Here is a 19,955-nt window from a genome sequence, read left to right as displayed (position 1 = left end):
GGTGAAACTGTTTCCATGGCTACCATTCCCTATCATCTCTGTACAGCGAAATCTTTCATTGAGCGACCTATGAATTTCTGTATACCTGAACATACTTTGATTCCAAATCCCAGGGTACTGGGACAGGGCAGCCTGGTGGCAAGGTTCCTAAGGCCATCGGTGTCAGAAGGGGCTGCCTCCAATGAATTGTCCTCCATGTACCCATCTGCAATGACATTGTCACCCTGACATGGTCCTCTCATCATATCCAACATGGTCAATTTTCAAAGCCCAGTGCAACAATGTGGGTGGACTGAATAGCTTCAGTCAGACAGGTCTGTAGGACATCATCAACCCTGAAGTCACAGGACAGACCTCCCAAATGCAGACCAGTCAGATCCTTCCCTGTAAATTTCTCAAGAGCCAAACCCTTCTGAGCAACCTGCCCCAGAACACAGTGTACCCACTTTACAGGAAGCTGAACTCTGTTGTCTCCTGGTAGCCATGCTTAAATTTTGCAAACACAAGGTAGAGACAGCAGCAGCTGCTCCTTTGTGGTTTCAAAGGTCACTGCAGCTGCCTGGTAGTGATCCTCTTGAGTCCTCCCTCTCACAGCCCCCTCCACCATAGAATGCCTCTCCTCACTCATACCAGAGAACTAATCCTCTGCAAAACTTCCCTGATTCCATGGCAACCGCCAAGGCTGGAGAGTTTCCAGACTGAGCTGACAATCTCATGGTACCATAGCTTCTTCGATCCTCTCTGCTCTCCATGTGGCTTTACTGACCTCACCCCAGCCCAGGTAAGGAGGCCACCTCTGAGTACTGCCTACCCAGATTAAACCCTGCCCCAGGATCTCAGCTTGAGTCAAAGGGACATTTTCTCAACATTTCTCATATGTCAGCCATCAAAGTGGCAAAACTGAAGGGACAGCAACAGCAAAATCAAGACTGAAGGACAATAAACAACAACTGAACCTCACACGTGCACATATTTTCCCTGGAGATTCTTCCATCCATGGTCAATTGATGCTTAAATTTAACATTATAGGGGGCTCCAAATTGTATTTCCAGGTTTTTTCTAGAGAACAGGCTCTGTGACTTCAGAAGCGTGTTAAAAGTTGAAAGCTAAAAGGCTAGGAAAAGGTCCCTCCGTGTGGACATAAGGAAAGTTGGCACTTGGATTAGGTTACAAATACTGTGCGTGTGTCTTGAAACTTATCAGCTCATCGCTTTCTGAGATGACTGGTAAGTTGTCTCGATCGTCAGGTAAAATTAAAATAAAAAAATTAAAAAAATTTCTTTCTACTCTGTGCAATATGAGTCTATTTTTGTATCTAGGAAAATCAGAACCATGTGTACCCTTGGAACCACACAGAGGCATGTAAATGCATGTTTGCAAAACCCTGAGTAACGGGGCTGGTGATGGTGGAAATCACATGGAGGGGCTTCTCTTAAATCTGTCACCTTTCCTGTATTCTTTGGTAAGAAGGTACAGTAGGACGATATGTGAGCATTACAAGATTTAAACAGGACCCATTGCCATGTGTCCTGCAAATAGATCTGTAAGCATTGTAATAAGCAACAGGCCTCCCACCTTTTAAAAGCTTCTGAGAAGCCGTAGGCCAGTCACAAGACTTTCCTGGGACCCACCTATGCACATAGTCCTTCCCACAAACAATTACCTGTAATGTATCCAGTTGTTTCTCTGGGCTGACAGGATCTGGACTCTCCTCTCTGGAACACGCACTACAACAGAAGGCTTGAATGCACTCATTCTTCCCTTAACCCTTTTCTCCCACAGCATCCAGTAAAGCCTAGGCTGCCCCCAAATGGCTTTCTTTTTTCCATATGTAATATTTTGATAATTCGATGAAATTTCAGACATTACAGGAAACATTCAAACTCACAGTGGGAGAATCTATCATGCCACACCCTCTCCCACATCCTGAAGATCTCGGGGACCCATCATAATAGGTGAGTGTAGGTAACTTTTGTTCTTCACAAAATTCCAAAGGGGCAAACACCCATGCTTCACACCCAGTTTCAGTGTCCCAATGAGCAAGCTACCTGTGACTTATCCATAGGAACCCCGGGTTCATTCTTCAGAGAATCGCAAGGATGGGCACACTGGTCCACTCTGTGGACTTCCATAAAATTAATACCGAAGACAAGATGATTAGAACAACAGATTTATTTCCTGATGGTTCTGCAGACTGGCAAGTACAAGATCAAAGTGTGTCCAGGCTTGGCTTCTGCCTAGCATCCCAGCTTAGCCTGCTTCTCACTGAGCCCTCACACAGCATCTCCTTCTAGCATTTGTGCATACACAGAGCAAGTTGTCTGCTGTTTCTTCACATGATGACATTAATCCCTGTACGTCAGCCTCCCACTTATGGCTAAGATCCATCTTAATTCCACACTTAAGGTTCCAAACCCAATAATCTCTGGGTTTAGGTGTCAAAAACAGCAACATAAATTGTGAGGAGACATGATTCAGTCCAAGGCAGACTGAGAAGATCCTGTTGCTGACACTGACCTTCTGCTGTTTCTGATTCCCTGCTGTCAGATGACTGACATGGTTACATTACCTTGAGACAGTGACACATACCACTTCCCTCATCCTGTTTAAGCAGCCAACTTCCACACTGCCATGCTGGTAAGGGAATGGACCAGTAGGCCTACCCACGGGAGCCAGTCCTCCATCGTCACTGCAGATGTCAGGGCCTCTCAAGCAGGGCCTGTCTTCAAACAACTTACAGGACAAAATCTTGGCAAGGGCAGTTAGCTTATGACTGATTTGGGCTCCTGGGAAACCTGGTCCAGAAGCTGCATCATAGAGAGCTCAGGGGTTCTGTCTCCGACAGCTCTCCCATCTTGTTCTGCCCCCTGGTGGTAGCTCAGCATGGCAACAAGTGCTGGCCAGGGAACCAGGAGTTCTATTATGGTTGCTGGACCAAAAGGTGGACCTTTCTCCTGGTTAGCATAGGGACCTTGTGGGAGTTGGGTACATGGACTGGAAAGGGACACAGCGAGGACAAGGAAACATATTCACCTCAGAAGGGAGGCCAGGACAGTTCTGAGCATTGGGCAAAATGTACCTGGCGATTTCGGATCAGCACCTCAGGGACTACAGATAGCCTGTCTGGAATGAAAGAGTTTGTCTGGCAAACTTCCTCTTCAGTGACAGCCCCACAACAAGCATCACTCCAACTCTTCCCCCAATCTCCCTCCCACTCCAGGTCCACCTACAACTCTGTAGTGATGCCCATGGGGACCATCGAAGACAAGCGATGGCGGATAGCCACAAATAGCTTCACACAGCACATGTAGTCAAAGGCCAAAGATGCCACCCTCCATTTTCCTCCGCATTGTGAAGCTACAGAGGCACTTCAAAATGGCACAGCTTCATCCAAATGATCCCTCATGACTTCACCTACAGGATTTCACAGCTCAGTGTGTGAAACCCAGCGCAGAGATCTATGTCGGGAGCTCTATGATGGCACTGACTGCTTGAAACACAGTATAAAATGTCCCTGCTTAAGTGACACTAGACCGGAACTTTTGAAAGAACCAAAGACAAGAAACCTGACAGGTAGGTGCACACTGGGATCAGGAGAGTCTGCTGAGGGCACAGGATCAAATACTGTCCCCCCAAATGAGGTATGGCTAAAATTTAAGCAAGCTTTCTTCTCACAGTGGGACCACTGAGTGTCTCTCTGCTCAGGAAGAGAACTAGTCTTGAGGCTTCCGGGGTCCAGTGGAGATGACGGGCAGAGATCGAGACAGAGGGTGTGAAAATCAAAGTGAAGTTGGAAGAGGAGGGAGGGAGGGACACGGAGGAGATAAAGATACAATGGAAGGGAGGGGAGGAAGTAACCTTGAAGTGAGAGACACAGGAAAATAGAAGAGGTCACTTATCAAAATTGTATCCACTGGTGGGGCTGAATGTACCAGACTGAAGCCGGGAGGAATCATGGGCAAGGGAAGAGTGGGCAGTCACAGGAAGGAGCACTGTGGGCAGGCAAGGGGAGGAGCAAAGTGGGCAGGCCCTGTGAAGGGGCACGGTGGGTAGGAAGAGACGGGGCAGAATGAGCAGGCCTAGACACAGGCCGAGTGGGCATGCGCAGACTGGGCAGACTGGGCAGACTGGGCAGACTGGGCAGGCACTGTGAAGGGGCGTGCATAGCATTTATACTCAATCAGAGAAATTGAGAACAGAAATCAGCTCCACTGATCACTGCAAGGGAGTCCTAGGAGTTCCTCCAGACAGAACAGACACTCTGGGAAGGATGATTTTTGTCCCCTTCTTTCCGCATCCTGGGTCGGTAATCTCATAGTATGTGGGCTGGAAGACCTTCCTGGGAGGCTGAGGTATGAACAGGACAGGTAGCCCCTCTTCTCCTTCCTCCACATCTCCAACAGCTGTATGAATGCACAGCACTGTAGGCGAATGTGGTTGTGCACAGCAGCCATGATGGGAATGAGTGCGGCTTCAACTCTCTCTTTCAGATTAGGAGAAACCCAACGCACTTCTCCCAGGATGGTGTGGTCTATGCTCACACCATGGAGAACTCATCCAACAGCCCAAGAGAGACCAGGGAGCCTGCTCCTCTGCGAAGGACCTGGAGGGGCTGCTTTCAGAGAGCCTTGCCACGCGTGTCCAAGTTCTTCAGGTGAGGACCCCAGCCAGCCCTTGCCTCTCTCTCCACTTGCAGCTTGCCAGGCTGTCTCCCATGCTCTCCCCTACACAGAACCTGAGTCCTCTTCTCAGTTCCAGCAGGCCTAATAAGGGTCCACCTGTCTTGTCTGTTTCCGCCGCAGGAGAGGACGCGGATCAACCGGAGGCTGGGACAATGGGAGTCCTAGACAGGGACCCATGCACAGTGATCAAAACCTTCGGCACCTCAGGTCCCTGCTCTCCAAAGAATCCTGTCCCGTGATGTCGAAATAAATGCTGGCATAAATGTTCTTTGGCTTTGTGAAATTTCTTCACTTTTCACACTGATACTCGCCTCGGATGCAATGACTGAGCTGTCAGATTTGTGACGCTAAGGGCATCAGGAGTGTAAATGGCAGGAACTAGTGTCTTTATTTGTTCTGAAAGGCCACTCACTCACACTCTTTTTTTTTTTTTTTTTGGTTCTTTTTTTCGGAGCTGGGGACCGAACTCAGGGCCTTGCTCTTCCTAGGTAAGCGCTCTACCACTGAGCTAAATCCCCAGCCCCTCACTCACACTCTTGAACCACTGCTGCTTTCACAGTAATGGTAGCATCACTGTTCAAGGCACAGAGACCAGTCAACAGGAAATTTCCCACAGATCCACCTGTGATCCCCAAGGGGCACCTGCATGTTCCCAAAAAACCAAGGATGGAATCGCTTGTGTCTTTGCCCCCTTTCATTGCAAAAATACCCTCATATGGAGTAATCCTGGGCCTTATTCATCAATTGGTCATGGAGGGGTAGAGGCAGGAGTATTACAAGGAGAAGGGTTCATGAACAGGGGGTCGGTGGCCCTTTTAGAAAGACTCTCTGGTTCCTGTTCTAGCCTTCTCTCTTCACAAACATTTCCCAGTCCACACATTACACCTCAAGAGAGACAGCCTGCCAGAGAAAACCTTTGTGCCAACTACACATGGTTTTTCTGCCTGTGTGAGCATTTCTTTCTTCTCCTTGGTGACCTTGAATTTCAGTGTAACACAGTTTCCTCAGCACAAGGCTCCAAGGGAGGATAGAACACAACTGAACCCTTAATTTCATGTGGAGGAGAACATGTTACAAATCGCAACCGCTTGAGGTGGACAGATGGCTCAGTGGTAGAGAGGACCTGGCTCACACTATGACTCACAATGGAGCATGGTTCCAGTACCCAGACACCTGTCTCACCACCCTTTTGACCTCTGTGGGCACTGGACACACACCCAGTCACAGATGTGTGCTATACAGCCATAGAGAGAAAATAAAAATCATAATGGAAAATAGAGAAACTGCAACACCAGGTAGCAGAGAGCGGGACATTAACACACTGGACTTTAGAACTAGGGGGAATTGGAATTCTTGGGACTCTCAAAATACATTGCTCTCTTTTCTGTGTAAATGGGGGCTTGTATCACACAGTGCTACCCAGAGTGTTGTCTCATCCTTCTAGAAATGGTGGAAATATTGTCTCCTCTTCTTAGGGACAACAACAAAAAGAGGAGCCATCTGCTTTCTATTGCTTTTATCCCATCTAGGTGGAAATATGTTTTCCTACATCTGGTATGTTCTGTAACAGTAGTGTTCCTGCACAATCATCACCCCGCCCCCCAAACAAAACCAGACAGGTGGGATGGACTTGGCATTTCGAGACAGAGATCATTCGATGGTGCAGGTAAGTAACAGGTGGACAGATAACATCCTTAGTGCTTTCAATGGGGCAGAAGAGCTCGCTAAGGTACCTATTAGTACTTTAGGATTGTGTGCTGTAGACAGTCTATCTCCATGGGTATTCTGGAGGAAAAAGAACTACCATATATGGCATTTATTATTCAGTGTTCACTATTGGCAAGGGGTTACCTGCTGATAGACACCTGGGGATGTCTGGCACACCAAGGAAAGGGCTTAGACTGATGTCCACATATTCATCCCCAAGAGCCCAACTCCAGAGAAAGTCAGAGATCATTCCCACAATCCCCACTACAGTCCGCCTCAGATTCTAGTGTTATGGTCACTCTCACCCCACCAGCAGACACTTCTCCTTGATGTCTACACAGTATTGAACGAATTGAGCAATTTAGATACAATGCTCTCTGGACTATATATATATATATCTGAGGGGAGGCCCCAAGAGTGCGGTGACCAGATCTGTTCACGGTTCTGTCTAGAGGCGGGGAGCTTTCCAAGGCACAGAAGCACACAAGTTAAATGTGCCCAGCAGTCTGTAAGAGTGAAAGGTCAGCTGAAAGGCCAGCTACTCTGCTCCTGATACCCACTGGAAGCTGGTCTAACTTATCACCGGATATTGGCTCCTTCAAATCCATGTCATGCAGGCCTATATTTCCATCAGGACCCTATCCACGCACACAACTTGTGTAGCTATGTTACACTGGACTGGTCCTCAGCTGGGCCATCAAGGCACTCACTGGCTCTGATCCAGGCTAAGACACACTTGTCTCTCACTTCTGTCCACAGTGAGACAACACTCCACACACCATCAGAATCCTTTACTGCTGTTCACACAGCTTTGTCTTTCTTTTTTCATTCATGAAACTTCCCTGGAATCTTACCAATACCCTCATAAAGCACTGAGCTCTGTCTCTCCCAAGCCTTGGGAGACAACCTCTGTTTTGTGCCCATGATTCAGGGGACAATCGCTGTACAGTGAATAGACAGTTACTACCATCCTGCTACTCCTTAGAAATGATGGATGAAAGGATGCAGAGTGTGTAATGCACTAGCTGCACGGGTGCCAGAATCCAGAGCAGACACCACAGCTGCTGGAGGTGGGCCTTCCCTCAGACTCACCTCAGAGCCAAGAGTGTCTACTCCCGGGTACTTCTCACGCCCTCTCTCCTCTCACAGCACAACTAAAGTGTGTGTCTTCTGCACACAAGTTCTCACTCTCACAGCCTAAGTCCAGTATCTTGCCAGGTCCACGGAAGCAAGATGTCTTCCAGGTATCCACAATATCCTACAGGGGTCTTTGGCAGTTTAACCGTCTCTAGTGCTGTAGGTCTCAGGTGCTGTTCCCTGACTTCAATAAAGCCTGCTGCTCCCTGCTGCTCCCCTCCCAGGTTGCCATGCCTCTCCTCTGGGCTCCCTGACCACCTGGTTCACACCATCACCCCATCACATCTGAATGCCACATCTACCTAACTTATTTACATGGAGAGCCTCAACCAGACTCTCAGGGGTGTGGCAGAGGCTGAATCTGGTGTATCCTCAGACTTCCAGTGCCCTGAACAGTGCCTCACGTATGGTAACCAGTCACTAGATGTATGTTAAATAAATGAGTCCATGAGCAAGGTGTCTAAGTCAAGTTTATTTCCCCTACATTCCAAAGCTCTGGGTTCATACAAGTAAATGTCACCTGGTTTTGTTGTGTGTCAGATTTTGGCCACATTTGTGTTTTGCCTCTTAATATCTCGAGCAGGGGATCAGTGTGTTGGAAATTCCTTCAAAACCTCCAAAAAAAAAAAAAAACAAAACAAAAAACTAACCACTGACGCTTATGTCGTGTATTTGAGATATAAAGTGACAGTGTGTCACATGTGTTTTGTGTAAATGAATAAACCTCTCCTAAATAAGGAACAAGGAAACACTGGATGCATGCCAAGCATGAACGTAGATGCTCCTACTTAATCACACGCCTTAGAAAAGAGAGGGTTTGGGAAAGATTTTAGTATGCCTTGACTTCCACGCTGATCTGACACAGTTCAAAGGGAGTCCCCTTTGATTGGTTTTGCTTTATGGTTCCTGGGATGGAGCCCATAGCCTTCCCCACGTGAGGAAAGACTTGCACCACTCAACCACCTCCTCAGCCTCCATCGCTTGATTCCCTCACAACCGTTCATCAACCGGAAAGGGGGTAGCTACAAAGCAAGCACGACCTTGCCGTGGGGATTGAGCGCCAAGTCACCGCGAAGCACAGAGAACTGGATGGAGCACAATACTGTGAATGCTTCCTGCCTCCACTCTGCCCCTGCACTCTTTCCACATCAGGGCCTCAGGGCCCGCTGCTCCTGCACCCCTTGGACTATCAAAACCAAAGCAAGGAAGCCTCAGCATCAGCCATCCCTGGTGGCAGCAGAAGCCCTGACTCTGGCCTGAGATTGTGACTGGCACCGGCACTGTCCCCGGTACTGACCATCGTTACTCCTACATGGCTCTAGCCCTGGCCCTGGCACTTGCATTGGCACTGGCGCTGACACTTGCTTCAGCCGTGGTACAGGCCCTGGGACCGGAACTCGCACTAACACTTGCACTGGTCACATCATCACCAGCAGCTGCTTCTGGGCCACCGCTCAGCACCGGGCACTTTCTCCTCTTCTTGCAATGCCTCATTTACTGCCACAGCAAGGCTCTGGGCCGGATGTCATTCACTTGGGCCACAAACTCCAGGACTTCCATCTGTCTTGTTTCCTTTGAAATCCCCACAAGAATACCGAGAGCAAGGGAGCGCTGTTGGACACCTACCCTCTGTGCACCAGATGCTTGTGCTGCACACAAGCTCTGGTGGTGCGTTTTGTGACGGCTCCCCAAGGACGGGATGCTTTGGGGCGAGCATACCTCCACACCCTCCACACCTCCCAGGACACCTCCTCTGGGACACAGCTGGCCTGCACGAAGATCAAGTCCGGGATACTCATCTGAAGGCCAGTCTTTGGCGTGCCCCTGTCGCCTGTCATGCCCCAGAGGCAGGGCAGGATGGATTTTTGGTTTTCCTGTGCGGGACATAGGAGTGCTCTGGAGGGCCAAGTTCCTTCACCTAGACCCAAAGACTAACTCGGGGAGGTCAGAGGCTCTCTTGACAATCTCGGGGAAGAAGCTCCTGCACCTTTAGGATGACACACTTCAGCATGTCTGCCCTTTTGATCCACACCGTCTTCGCGTTCTTAACCAGCAGGTACTGCGCCAGCAGCAGCTCAGCTACTTTCTAGCTCCCGGGGCCTCTGGGCATGCGCGCCAGGGGTGGTGGGGCCCGCGGGGTGCTCGGCGGGGGAACCCCTAGGGGCTTGTGGGGTCCACAAAGGAGCTCGCAGAAGCGCCTGGGCGGGGGCTACGTGCCTCAGAAGAAGTGCTCTCGGGGCTCGGGGAGCACTTAGCGTCCCCGCTGCAGGCGCCCCCGCGGGGTTTCCTGGGCAAGGAGGAGAGCAGAAGGAGGCCAGGGGGCCTCTGAGACCCGCAGGCCCTGGGTGCCACCTCTACCGCGGACGTTCTCACCTGCGGCTTTGGCTGGCCCAGGAAGCAGGAACTCGGGGAGGAGATGCGCGTCCACGGGCATTCGGCGGCCGGCCCGAGCGAGCGCTGGCTGCGAGGCCGCGAGGACCGTGACGTCGCCGCGGACGCTGCGGCGGCCGCCGAGAACACCCGCAGCCCCCGGCTCTGGAGTCCCAGGCCGCGGCCCTCAGACCCCAAGGACCAGGAAGCGGGCAGGGGAGGGGGCGCAGCCTCCGCCGCCTGGCTCTGCGGCCAGATTGCTGTGGGAACGCGCTGGCGCCGCCCCGCAGTGCCTCTGCCGGCCGGGGCCGGTACTGCAGCCCGGGGCCTGAAGGATGCGGGGGCGCTGCTCCCAGAGGAGGGGGTCCTGGTGCCAGCCTTAGAAGCGACCAGAAGCCTGGGGACCACACTTGGAGCAATACTCCCCCCCCCCTCGGTTGCCTCTCACTGGGAAGACTCCTGTCTTTGGATCAGCTGTGTCTCCCACTCCCTGCCACTGGAGGAGGAGGCTCCCTGGGAGACAGATGCCTCTGCCCCTGAGTGGAGGCCTTACTCCAGCAGCAGGCCCTTGTGCTGGCACTTCAAGTGCTCCACTTAGAGCCTCTTTGCTCATCAGTGTCTGGCCCACAGAGAGCACTCGGTGACTGCTCCTTTCTCTTGGTCTGTCTCTTCACTAACTTCATACAGTACACACACATTGCTTGGCTTAAATCACAAAATATGGCCTGGAGGAAAAACACAGCCCTCCCTGGAGATGTGCTGGTCTGTTTCCTTTCCTAACTTTTGGCCAGTACACCGGGGGGGGGGCAGGGGTGATACCATACCCCTCTGGTGTGTTACTTCTCCAGGAGATAGTCCAGAGGAGTGCTGGTTATAATCTAACTTTCCAAATTTAATGGTGTCTTGGTTCCCTTGGTTCTCTGCTTCCCACCTCACCGGGCGTCTCGCCCCTTTAATAAAGCTCGGGATCAATATCAACTCCTGGAGAGCCCCCAAGGAACAAGAGGTGGTCTCCACCCAGCAAGTGCTGCCTTTTTGGCAACATGTCCAACAGACTAGAATCGCATTTTTCATCCTACTCTTTCTAGACCATAACCATCCATCGTCTTTTCCTTAACATTGGTACCTGGCTCTACATCCCAGTACAATGGTTCCTATATTTCCACTTGATTTCTGATGCTTCTCTTGCCAGATTTCTCCCACTGCTGGCCTGCTGTGGAGAGTTGAACATCACTTTTCTTATCTGAGTAAAATAGCACCCCCATCATTTTTTCCTTTTAAATCTTTGTAAAAGGTGTGTGTTGTATAAGAACATCATAGTCAAAATCTGCCCACATCAATGGACACTTGGCTTGCACTAGAATTGCTTGCTCTGTAGATACCACTTCAAGGAAGGTTATCATCTGTAAAATGTGGAGGCTTGTCAACCAGACACAGACACACACACACACACACACACACACACACACACACCACACACACACAGACACAGACACACAGACACACAGACACACACAGACGACACAGACACACACACAGACACACGTAGACACACACAGACACACAGACATACATAGACACACAGACCCACACACACTCAGACACACAGACACACACATAGACACAGACACAGACACACAGACACACACAGAGAGACACACAGACACACACAACACAGACACAAATACACAGACATACACAGAGACACACACAGAGACTCACACAGACACACACAGACACACACACACAGAGACCGACAGACACACACAGACACACACAGAGACACAGACACACATATTGACACACACAGACATACACACACAGACACACACAGAAACACAGACACACACAGAGACAAACACACACACAGACAGACACACACAAACAGACACACACAAACAGACACACACACAGACACACACAGACACACACACAGACAGACACACAGACACACACAGAGACAAACACACACACAGACAGACACACACAAACAGACACACACACAGACACACACACAGACACACACACAGACAGACACACAGACACACACACAGACACACACACACACAGACACATAGACACACACAAACATACACACACAGAGACATACACACAGAGACAGACACACAGACACAGACACAGACACACACACACAAAGACACATAGACACACACAAACATACACACACAGAGACACACACACAGAGACAGACACACACAGATACACACACACACACACAGTATGTCTTCCATTGATCCCATTGATTCAGAGTACTATTCAGAGTTATCTTTATACTTGGCCTTCCGTGCCTAGTGCACATTTCTGATGCTTGTCACTGCCCTTTGTAGTTCTACTGCTGCTCTGGGTGGATATTCTCACGTTGTATATTCTAATTGATCTTTGACATGTCCCGAGTCGACCTCTGTCATACATTTGATAAGGCCACCTTAACAACTGTCCTCAGTTGGAGTTTGCTTTCAGTGGGTACTCTTTGCATGCTGGGATTGTTGTGCTCAGTCTCTTGTTTCTTACCACCCTGGCTAGGATGATGATACCACATTAGCTAATGTTACTACTGTGAGATTTTCTGCCTGTGGTTGTGGTTAACGTGAGGGACTCTGGTGCTTTTGAACCCAGTACAGCGTGCTGTAGATTTCTGGTGTCCTTTGAGCTAGCTGTCTAATTATTGTTGTTTTATCCGGGTCCAATTCAAATTGGTTGAGCCCTAATGCCTGTGGCCCTTTCTACTGTACCAGGAAGTGAGTGCTAGGTGCTATAGGCTCCAGGCACTGGAGTGGCCCAGCAGGGCCTAGCAGGAAATTGCATTCCTTCCATTCCAGTATTTAGGTTATTATGGTGCTCAGGGAAGGAGGTCAGAGGCCACCAAGACAAGCTCCAGCTGCCTGTGAGGCCCTGCTCTCACTTCTGCAGCTGCTTCTGAGCTGTCCTAGCTTCTCATGGGCCACCACACTCCCAACTCTGTAATGTAGGTCTCTTCTATAGAGCCACACAGACCCTTCTTCTCTGGCAAGTGTTTTCATCTTTCCACATCCCTGCCATTTCTAAGAGGTCTGATGGCAGCCAGGGAGGGAGACTGCTTTCTCTTACTCCCACACACCAGGTCCTTTCTCACCCTACAGGTAGGAACAGGTCATTTGCACCCAAGACTTTTGAACTCTTAAAAGGACCCAGTCACCCTGTGGACTGCTCAGGCAATCTTGATACACAAAGCGCTTAGTCTAAATGACAGCATCATTTCTGCCTCCAGATTGAACCCTCACCCTCAAGGGAGTTATCCACAGAGTTAGTTGTTTTTATGAGACCAACCGCTGTAGAACGCTATTTGCACATGCACTTTAAGTTCCCCTCCAAGGTGTTTCATTATTAATGATTCTCTCCTCAGATGGCGTTTCAACTTTAAAAATGAGGAAGGAAGGAAGGGAGGGAGGGAGGGAGGGAGGGAGGGAGGGAGGGAGGAAGGAAGGAAGGAAGGAAGGAAGGAAGGAAGGAAGGAAGGAAGGAAGGGGAAAGAATGCTGAGGGAGCATGCCAGAACTTCTGGCTGCACATTCTGCAGAGTTCTGTCTCAGTACACAGTCTCCTCTCATTCCCCTCTAAAGGCTGCCTTTGGATACTTGATGGATTCTACCAGTGGTTTGGAGACTTGTTTCTTGGAGCCTACTGCCTCCACTGTGAACCTTGCGCCAGCTCTTTTCTGTTCCTCTCTGCAAAGCCAGCACCACCCCAGAAAGATGTCTACTACTTACGTCTGTCCAAAAGCACACCATACTGGGCTCTGAAGTCCACAAAAGAGGCCAGAGGCCAAGGCCAGAATGCTTCCCACTACCCAAGAGGTGCCAGCACACAAGGACCCAGGCTTACAGTACCCTGATGCTATGCGTGTTTATGGTGTGTGGATGGAGTCACATTTCTGTCTTGCTTTGACTCTCTCTCTGTGCTATGGCTGAGACTTGGGCACTCTAAACTTGACCATTGCCACGGACTGCTGAGGTTGGCCTGCTCTGGGAAAATAAAGAGATTGGAAAGGGCAAAGAAACATTGCCATCCTCTCCTGAGTCAGGAATTCACAGGGTGATAATTCTTCTCTCAAGTGGTCAAACCAGTGGGAAATGCTGTACAGAGACAGGTTTGAACCGACATATCAGCCAAGACAATTTAATGGGCATCAAAGGTGGTAAAAGACTAGAAATGGGCTTATAGTATTTAGTGACATTTTTAGTGCATAAGCGCTTGCTAAAAGAGTTTACCTGTAGATGGGGATCTGGGCTCTGGTTGCCAGGTAAAAGGCAGGATGCCCAGGCAGACTTGACTTCAGGGGTACAGCGAAGATCTTTTTGGTGTATACTTTTCCTATGGGGAGAGGCAGACTTTTAGGAGCACAACTTCAAAAGCCTGAATAGTTATTATTTAGATGAAAATAAAATTTATCTAGATGCCCTGTTACTGTGTTTGCAGAGTCTGGAAAAATCCTCAAGCAATAGTCAGACATACTGAAAATGTGAAGAATTACTATTGCCATATTATCTCTAAGAACCAGCGAAATGAGAATGCTAGAGATGTTTATGAGAAGAATCTTTGAACATCTACACTGTGACTAATGCCCCATGCAAATTAAAAGATTGGTGTGTGTGTGTGTGTGTGTGTGTGTGTGTGTGTGTGTGTCTGTGTGTGTCTGTGTGTGTGTGTGTTGACATGAATAAAAATGTGTTCTTTGATTACAAATATGAAATCAGATCATGATATCAGGCAACTGCCATTCCAACAAATGTTAGGGCTTGGCATGAGTTCTGGACCTCAAAACCAGAAGCTTCTACAAAGTGATTTCTAGGCAGGCCTACCCTGCTGGGGACTGTCTCAAACTAAATGTCCTGGAGCAATATTTTGAATTTTATATCACTGAGTGAATTAAAGCAGAGAGCAAATAGTGCACAGTTGTGAGGGAAAGTCCATCATTGTAAGTGCATAAAAGTAGGTCTAAAGGGATACACAGTGAGCTGCTTCAGTCAACTTTTTGAGTGACACCTTTGATTTAGGCATTTGAAACTTACTTAAACTTTAAACTTACCTAAATTTTCCAAATTATATGTCCACAATTTCAGAAACCTGTTGATATATCTCCCCTTGATACCACGCAGTCAGACCTAGTCTAGGTGTTCTGTCATTGGAAATGGGTCTGGGTTTGGCACTGTGTGGACCAGGCTGATCTTTACTTGTGGTGATCATCTAGCCACTGCCTCACCAACTCTGGGGCTGCAGGCATGTGCACACAGCCTTGGCCTCTATGGGTGCATCTTTAAATCACTTATACTAATGCATGTTTCCCCTCCTAGTCTTTCACTTCCACAGTGACATAACAACTGGAAATGTGCACTGCTCTCCCTTCTACAGGAAAATCTTCAGTCCATGAGTTCTCCACCTTCTCTAGAGGGAAACTCCAAATATGTTGGACTGTTAGCCAAAGTGTCGTCCAGAGGTGATGGGATAGTATGGCACGACTGTGCCCTCACTGAAAATCATCAAGGTAAAAACAGTGTTAAGTCTGCTAAATTCAGAAACGCTCTTTCTGATTGGCTTTTAGGAACATATAGTTCCCAAGTGCAAAGTCTCAGGTTCAACTAACACCATTAAAATACAAATAAATAAGTACCCATAGGGAAGAAAAGGATCAGAAACAGAGAGAGATTGAGAAGCTGAGTGGAAATACAAATTAAAAATAAAGCTGGAGTATAGATTCCTGTTGAGGGTGATTTTGTACTGAGTTGATTCAAGTGTCAATTTCATTCTCTAAAATGCACAAATCCAGGTGGTAAGTCAAGAGATAGCTGATTATTGCAAAATGCACTGGACCTTGTAGGAGAGCACAGATCAGAATGCGGATAATGTCAGTCAGTCCCAGAAAGAGCCCTGTGTTCCTCTCTACTCAGTACCCACTGCCCTCCCCAGGTACACCTACCTTCCTTTCTTCTTTGTGTCAGCTTAGATGACTTTTGCCCATTCTGTCCCTCTTTACTTACTGAACCATCAGATGTTCTTTTGCCTGACTTCTTTTTCTTTTTAAATTGGGCAGTGTTTTACGTTTTAGTTTCCTCTACAATTTAATAAATGCTTCTTGATGACTGCACATGGGTAAGGCTGCTTGGTAGTTCAGAAAGATCACAGCGATGGCGTTTTGCTGACAGTGAGTAGTCTCAGGTAGTGAGTAGAATGCCTTGATGACATCACTGTCAAACCAGCAAGACTGCTTTTATGCACCCATCATTTTCAGGATTGTTGGTAACTTGAGCATACTTTCCCCAAATCACCCTGCCTCCTTGTGTCACAAGGCCCACTCCCTCACATGCACTTCAATGACCGGTAGTACCTTTGGTGCTCACACCCAGGGTTGTATATAAAGGGTTGGATGGATTCTTTTTCACCCCGAGTATGGGCAGGCAAATGGTAGCTTTCAGCTCAGGGTGTATGACATAGGCTTTTTTGAAATGTAGACCCATCAGCCTAATGGGCCTTTCATACTTAGGTGGTTTTCTTGTAAAACCGTCACCAGCAAAGCAGACTTTTGTAAGCATTCTATTCCATGACTTCTTTTTTCTTTTTCCTGTTCGAACAACTTTCAATACTTCTGATTCTCCTTGGGCATGAACTTTGGGTAGAGGGACCTCCCATTTTCCGGCCTTTACTTTCTGTTTCTGCTTAATTCTGTTGGAAAGTACTTTTGCTCTCCAGTACCACTCTCTGTCTAGCAGGTAGGCAGGGACTGCTCCCTGTGGAGTCTTTCTCTTTTCATGCATCGTTTTCATTTGGGTTTTCTCAGCCTGGCAGTGTTTATGGGAGAGCTTTACCTACAGGTCAATTTTTCTTTTGCCTTTTTTGAACATTCACAGTCCTTCCAGCCTTTCTTTCTCTTTTTCTCATGGTAGTCAAAACCATATCCATATCATTTGCGGTGCAATTCAATATATTCATTTTGTGGCATGATGACAGCCACAGAGCAGCCAACCTCGACCTCCTAGGTTTCAAACACCTCTTAATTTCTGGGTGTCACTGGCCCATTATGAGCCTGCTTTGCTCAGGCCTAAACAGGAAAGGCTGACTTCTTTTTCTTAGTATGACGGCAATGATCCACATTGCCTTCCCTATTTCTGACTGGTATCCCACTTGTCGATGAATATACACCCCCTCCCTGAAGATGGGTATTCTGACCACCTGCCAGGTCTGTGCCTCCCTGTCCTCAGGAGATGTGTTTCAAAGTCAAGATGTAACACATGCTAGACCTAACACTAGGCCAAACAAGACCAATATTTACTGCTTACCTAGGCATTTTATTCAATGCGAGGTTAGTCCCTGAAGGAGAAAAGACTCCGCAGAGTGCTTGGCAACATGTGAGGCAGGACAACCTACTGAGATTTGTGAATAGTACTGAAGGAAGGATCAATTTCTTGCAGACCACTGAAGTCAGGAAAAATGGGGGAGGAAATGCCATGTTAGCAGATTGCGGGAGAGGTTGCTAAGAGAGAGATTAGCGAGGTGGGATATCAGGCAAGACTTTTCCAGGGTCGAGGTTGGGGGATAGGAGCCCATTCCTGCTCAAATATTCTATTGCGAGGACTCCTTTCATATGTGGGGGAGAGAGATTATACAGTCACAGCCTGCAAGCAGGGGAAACTAAACAACCATGTATATTTGAGTCGCACCTGACCCATACTCCTGGCAAAGGAGAGGGAGTTGTGATCCTGAGAACAGGTGGGAGCTCTGACATTAGGGGATGCAGCTTCCATGATGAATACACTTTCATAAGCACAGTTAGGCCTAGGCAGCAGCTTCTCCATGAGAGGTCCAAGGGGCAAGTTGTAGTCCCAATGGGGGTTGATGTGGTTGAATTCCTAATGTGGGAATGCGCGTGCCACTTAAGGTGTGGTCGGCTGCTTGTGATGTGCACAACAGGATCAACGAAGGCTGTGACCCAAGAGCCTAGAATATGGGTGTTGTCTGAGCCATAACCATCCATTGGGATAGGAGGGTTGTTTGGCTCTGAACATGGGCTTTGAAGACCAGTACAATTCATGGGCCAGATCCAGGGCGCGGTCAAGTCCAGAAAGTCTATCATCAACACTCATATGAAGATAAGTCAGAAAATGACTACAAACGGGGCTAAATTATTTCCTGTTCAGCCTGATGTTCAGTCTGGTAGTACTGAAATGTGCCTTTCCTGTGGTAGTGTAGAGGAATAGTTGCACCATAACAACAGGGATCCTGTTGGAAATTCTAGGTAGGCTATTAATTGGAAAACCAGGCCCTCAATACAAGACGTAAATCAGGGAGCAACACCAGGCCAGCTCTAGATGAAAAAAATATGCAGGAATATTTACAAGATTTTAGAGATTGCTTTGAATCTTGGGTGTCTACGTAGAACAATGGTGGCCTTCTATGTTCAGCTCAGGGGTCTCTGAGAGGCAGTCCAGATTTAGGACTGTGAGTGGTGAACAAGTAGCATCAGGCATGGTATATTAAAATGTTGACATCATGGCCGTCTTGGAGTCTGTTTTATCCCTCTGCAAGCCTTGCATACTGTTACACACTGGTCTCTGTACAAAGATCAGTATTGCCTGGGAGCAAGGATTTGACATCATTAAACTTTTAAACCCATCGTAGCTGATGAAAGTTTTAGAATACTAGCACCTACTTTCTAGAGAAATACTGCCAAGTGTTTCCTGTCCCATCTATGGTCAGGTAGCCTCGGTGTCCTGCGTGCACTGGTGCAAGTGTCATTCCTTTGTGGATTAGGTTAGGATTGGGACAAAATACAAGCTCCAGTAGCAGCATTCTAGTATAGGGGTGCATCAGAGAGACCTCAGGGCCTGGAGCTCCAAAATTTGTCTATTGGAAGATCAAATTTTGCAAATGTAAAAAATCCCCCTCGGGTTCATTTAGCTTGTCCAACATTTAGCAGGGATTTTTACATACTGAAGCTTACTTCAGCATCAAATGTTACCAACAGCTACTTTCCTGGCCTTATGGTCATTGTGAAACCTGCCAGAATATTGATGCTGATGGAGTACATTTAGTGATCAATCATCTTTGCACTGCCGTTAACAAGTTCCGTACAGATGCATCTTAGCAGAGGAGGGAAGCCTCAGAGTTTCAGACTGGAAAGGCAAAGGAAAACCTCACAGGTTCTTTCCAGCTTCTGGCTATTATAAATAAAGCTGCTATGGACATAGTGGAGCATGTGTCTTTGTTATATGTTGGAGCAACATTTGGGTATATTCCCAGGAGTGGTATAGCTGAGTCCTCAGGTAGTATTATGTCCAATTTTCTGAGAAACCTTCAGACTTGATTTCCAGAGTGATTGTACCAACTCACAATCCTACCAAAAATGGAGGAAAGTTCCCCTTTCTCCACATCTGAATAAGCATGTTTTGTCACCTTAGTTTTTTATCTTAGCCAATTTGGTATCAGGTGGAATCTTAGGGATGTTTTCATTTGCATTTCGTGATGACTAAGGATATTGAACATTTCTTTAGGTGCTTCTAAGCCATTTGGTATTCCTCAGCTGAGAATTTCTGTTTCGCACTATACCCTACTTTTTTTGGATTTTTTAATTTACATTTCAAATGTTATTCCCTTCCCCGGTATCACTGACATAAGCCCCTATCATATCCTGCCCCTCCTTCTATGAGGGTGTTCACCTCATTATCCACGCACCCTTCCTGCACTCCCTGACCTTCCCCTACACTGGGGTTTCCAGCCTTGATAAGACCAAGGGCTTCTCCATGCATTGGTGCCCATCGAGGCCATCCTCTGCTGTATATGCAGCTGGATCCATGTATACCCCACTTTTTTTTTCCATCTTTATTAACTTGGGTATTTCTTATTTACATTTCGATTGTTATTCCCCTTCCCAGTTTCTGGGCCAACATACCCCTAACTCCTCCCTCTCCCCTTCTCTATGGGTGTTCCCCTACTCATCCTCCCCCCATTACCGTCCTCCCCCAACAATCACGTTCAGTGGGGGTTCAGTCTTGGCAGGACCAAGGGCTTC

At 48.0% G+C, this 19,955-nt stretch overlaps 1 protein-coding gene, 1 long non-coding RNA gene and 1 pseudogene across 5 annotated transcripts in view; 1 reads left to right on the top strand and 2 right to left on the bottom strand.

Moving 5' to 3' along the window:
- Dmrtc1a (DMRT-like family C1a) overlaps window positions 1–10,158 on the bottom strand; it is a 30,439-nt gene extending 20,281 nt beyond the window's left edge. For 2 of the 4 annotated variants that reach the window (XM_087598924.1, XM_087598923.1), the window contains exons 1-2: window positions 9,900–10,158; window positions 1,664–1,727 (exon numbers count right to left, since the gene is read on the bottom strand). In XM_087598924.1, coding sequence (XP_087455050.1) covers window positions 1,664–1,727; window positions 9,900–9,960 — 125 coding nt within the window. In that variant the 5' untranslated portion in view covers window positions 9,961–10,158. The remainder of the gene's footprint in view (window positions 1–1,663; window positions 1,728–9,899) is intronic. The other 2 variants (XM_087598927.1, XM_087598926.1) reach the window with 1 other exon arrangement.
- Window positions 4,073–4,949, top strand: LOC147998264 (uncharacterized). The gene is made up of 3 exons (XR_015646995.1): window positions 4,073–4,352; window positions 4,491–4,654; window positions 4,803–4,949. It is a non-coding gene; the product is annotated as an uncharacterized LOC147998264 (long non-coding RNA).
- Window positions 10,159–16,140: 5,982 nt separating the features above from the next.
- Nsa2-ps16 (NSA2 ribosome biogenesis factor, pseudogene 16) lies at window positions 16,141–16,889 on the bottom strand (annotated as a pseudogene).
- Window positions 16,890–19,955: the final 3,066 nt, after the last annotated feature.

This window comes from Rattus norvegicus, chromosome X (assembly GCF_021556685.1).
Source record: "Rattus norvegicus strain SHRSP/BbbUtx chromosome X, alternate assembly SHRSP_T2T, whole genome shotgun sequence".
In the NCBI taxonomy this organism is placed as follows: Eukaryota; Metazoa; Chordata; class Mammalia; order Rodentia; family Muridae; genus Rattus; species Rattus norvegicus.
Note: the sequence above shows the minus strand (reverse complement) of the source record. Positions and strands in the feature narration are given on the sequence as shown.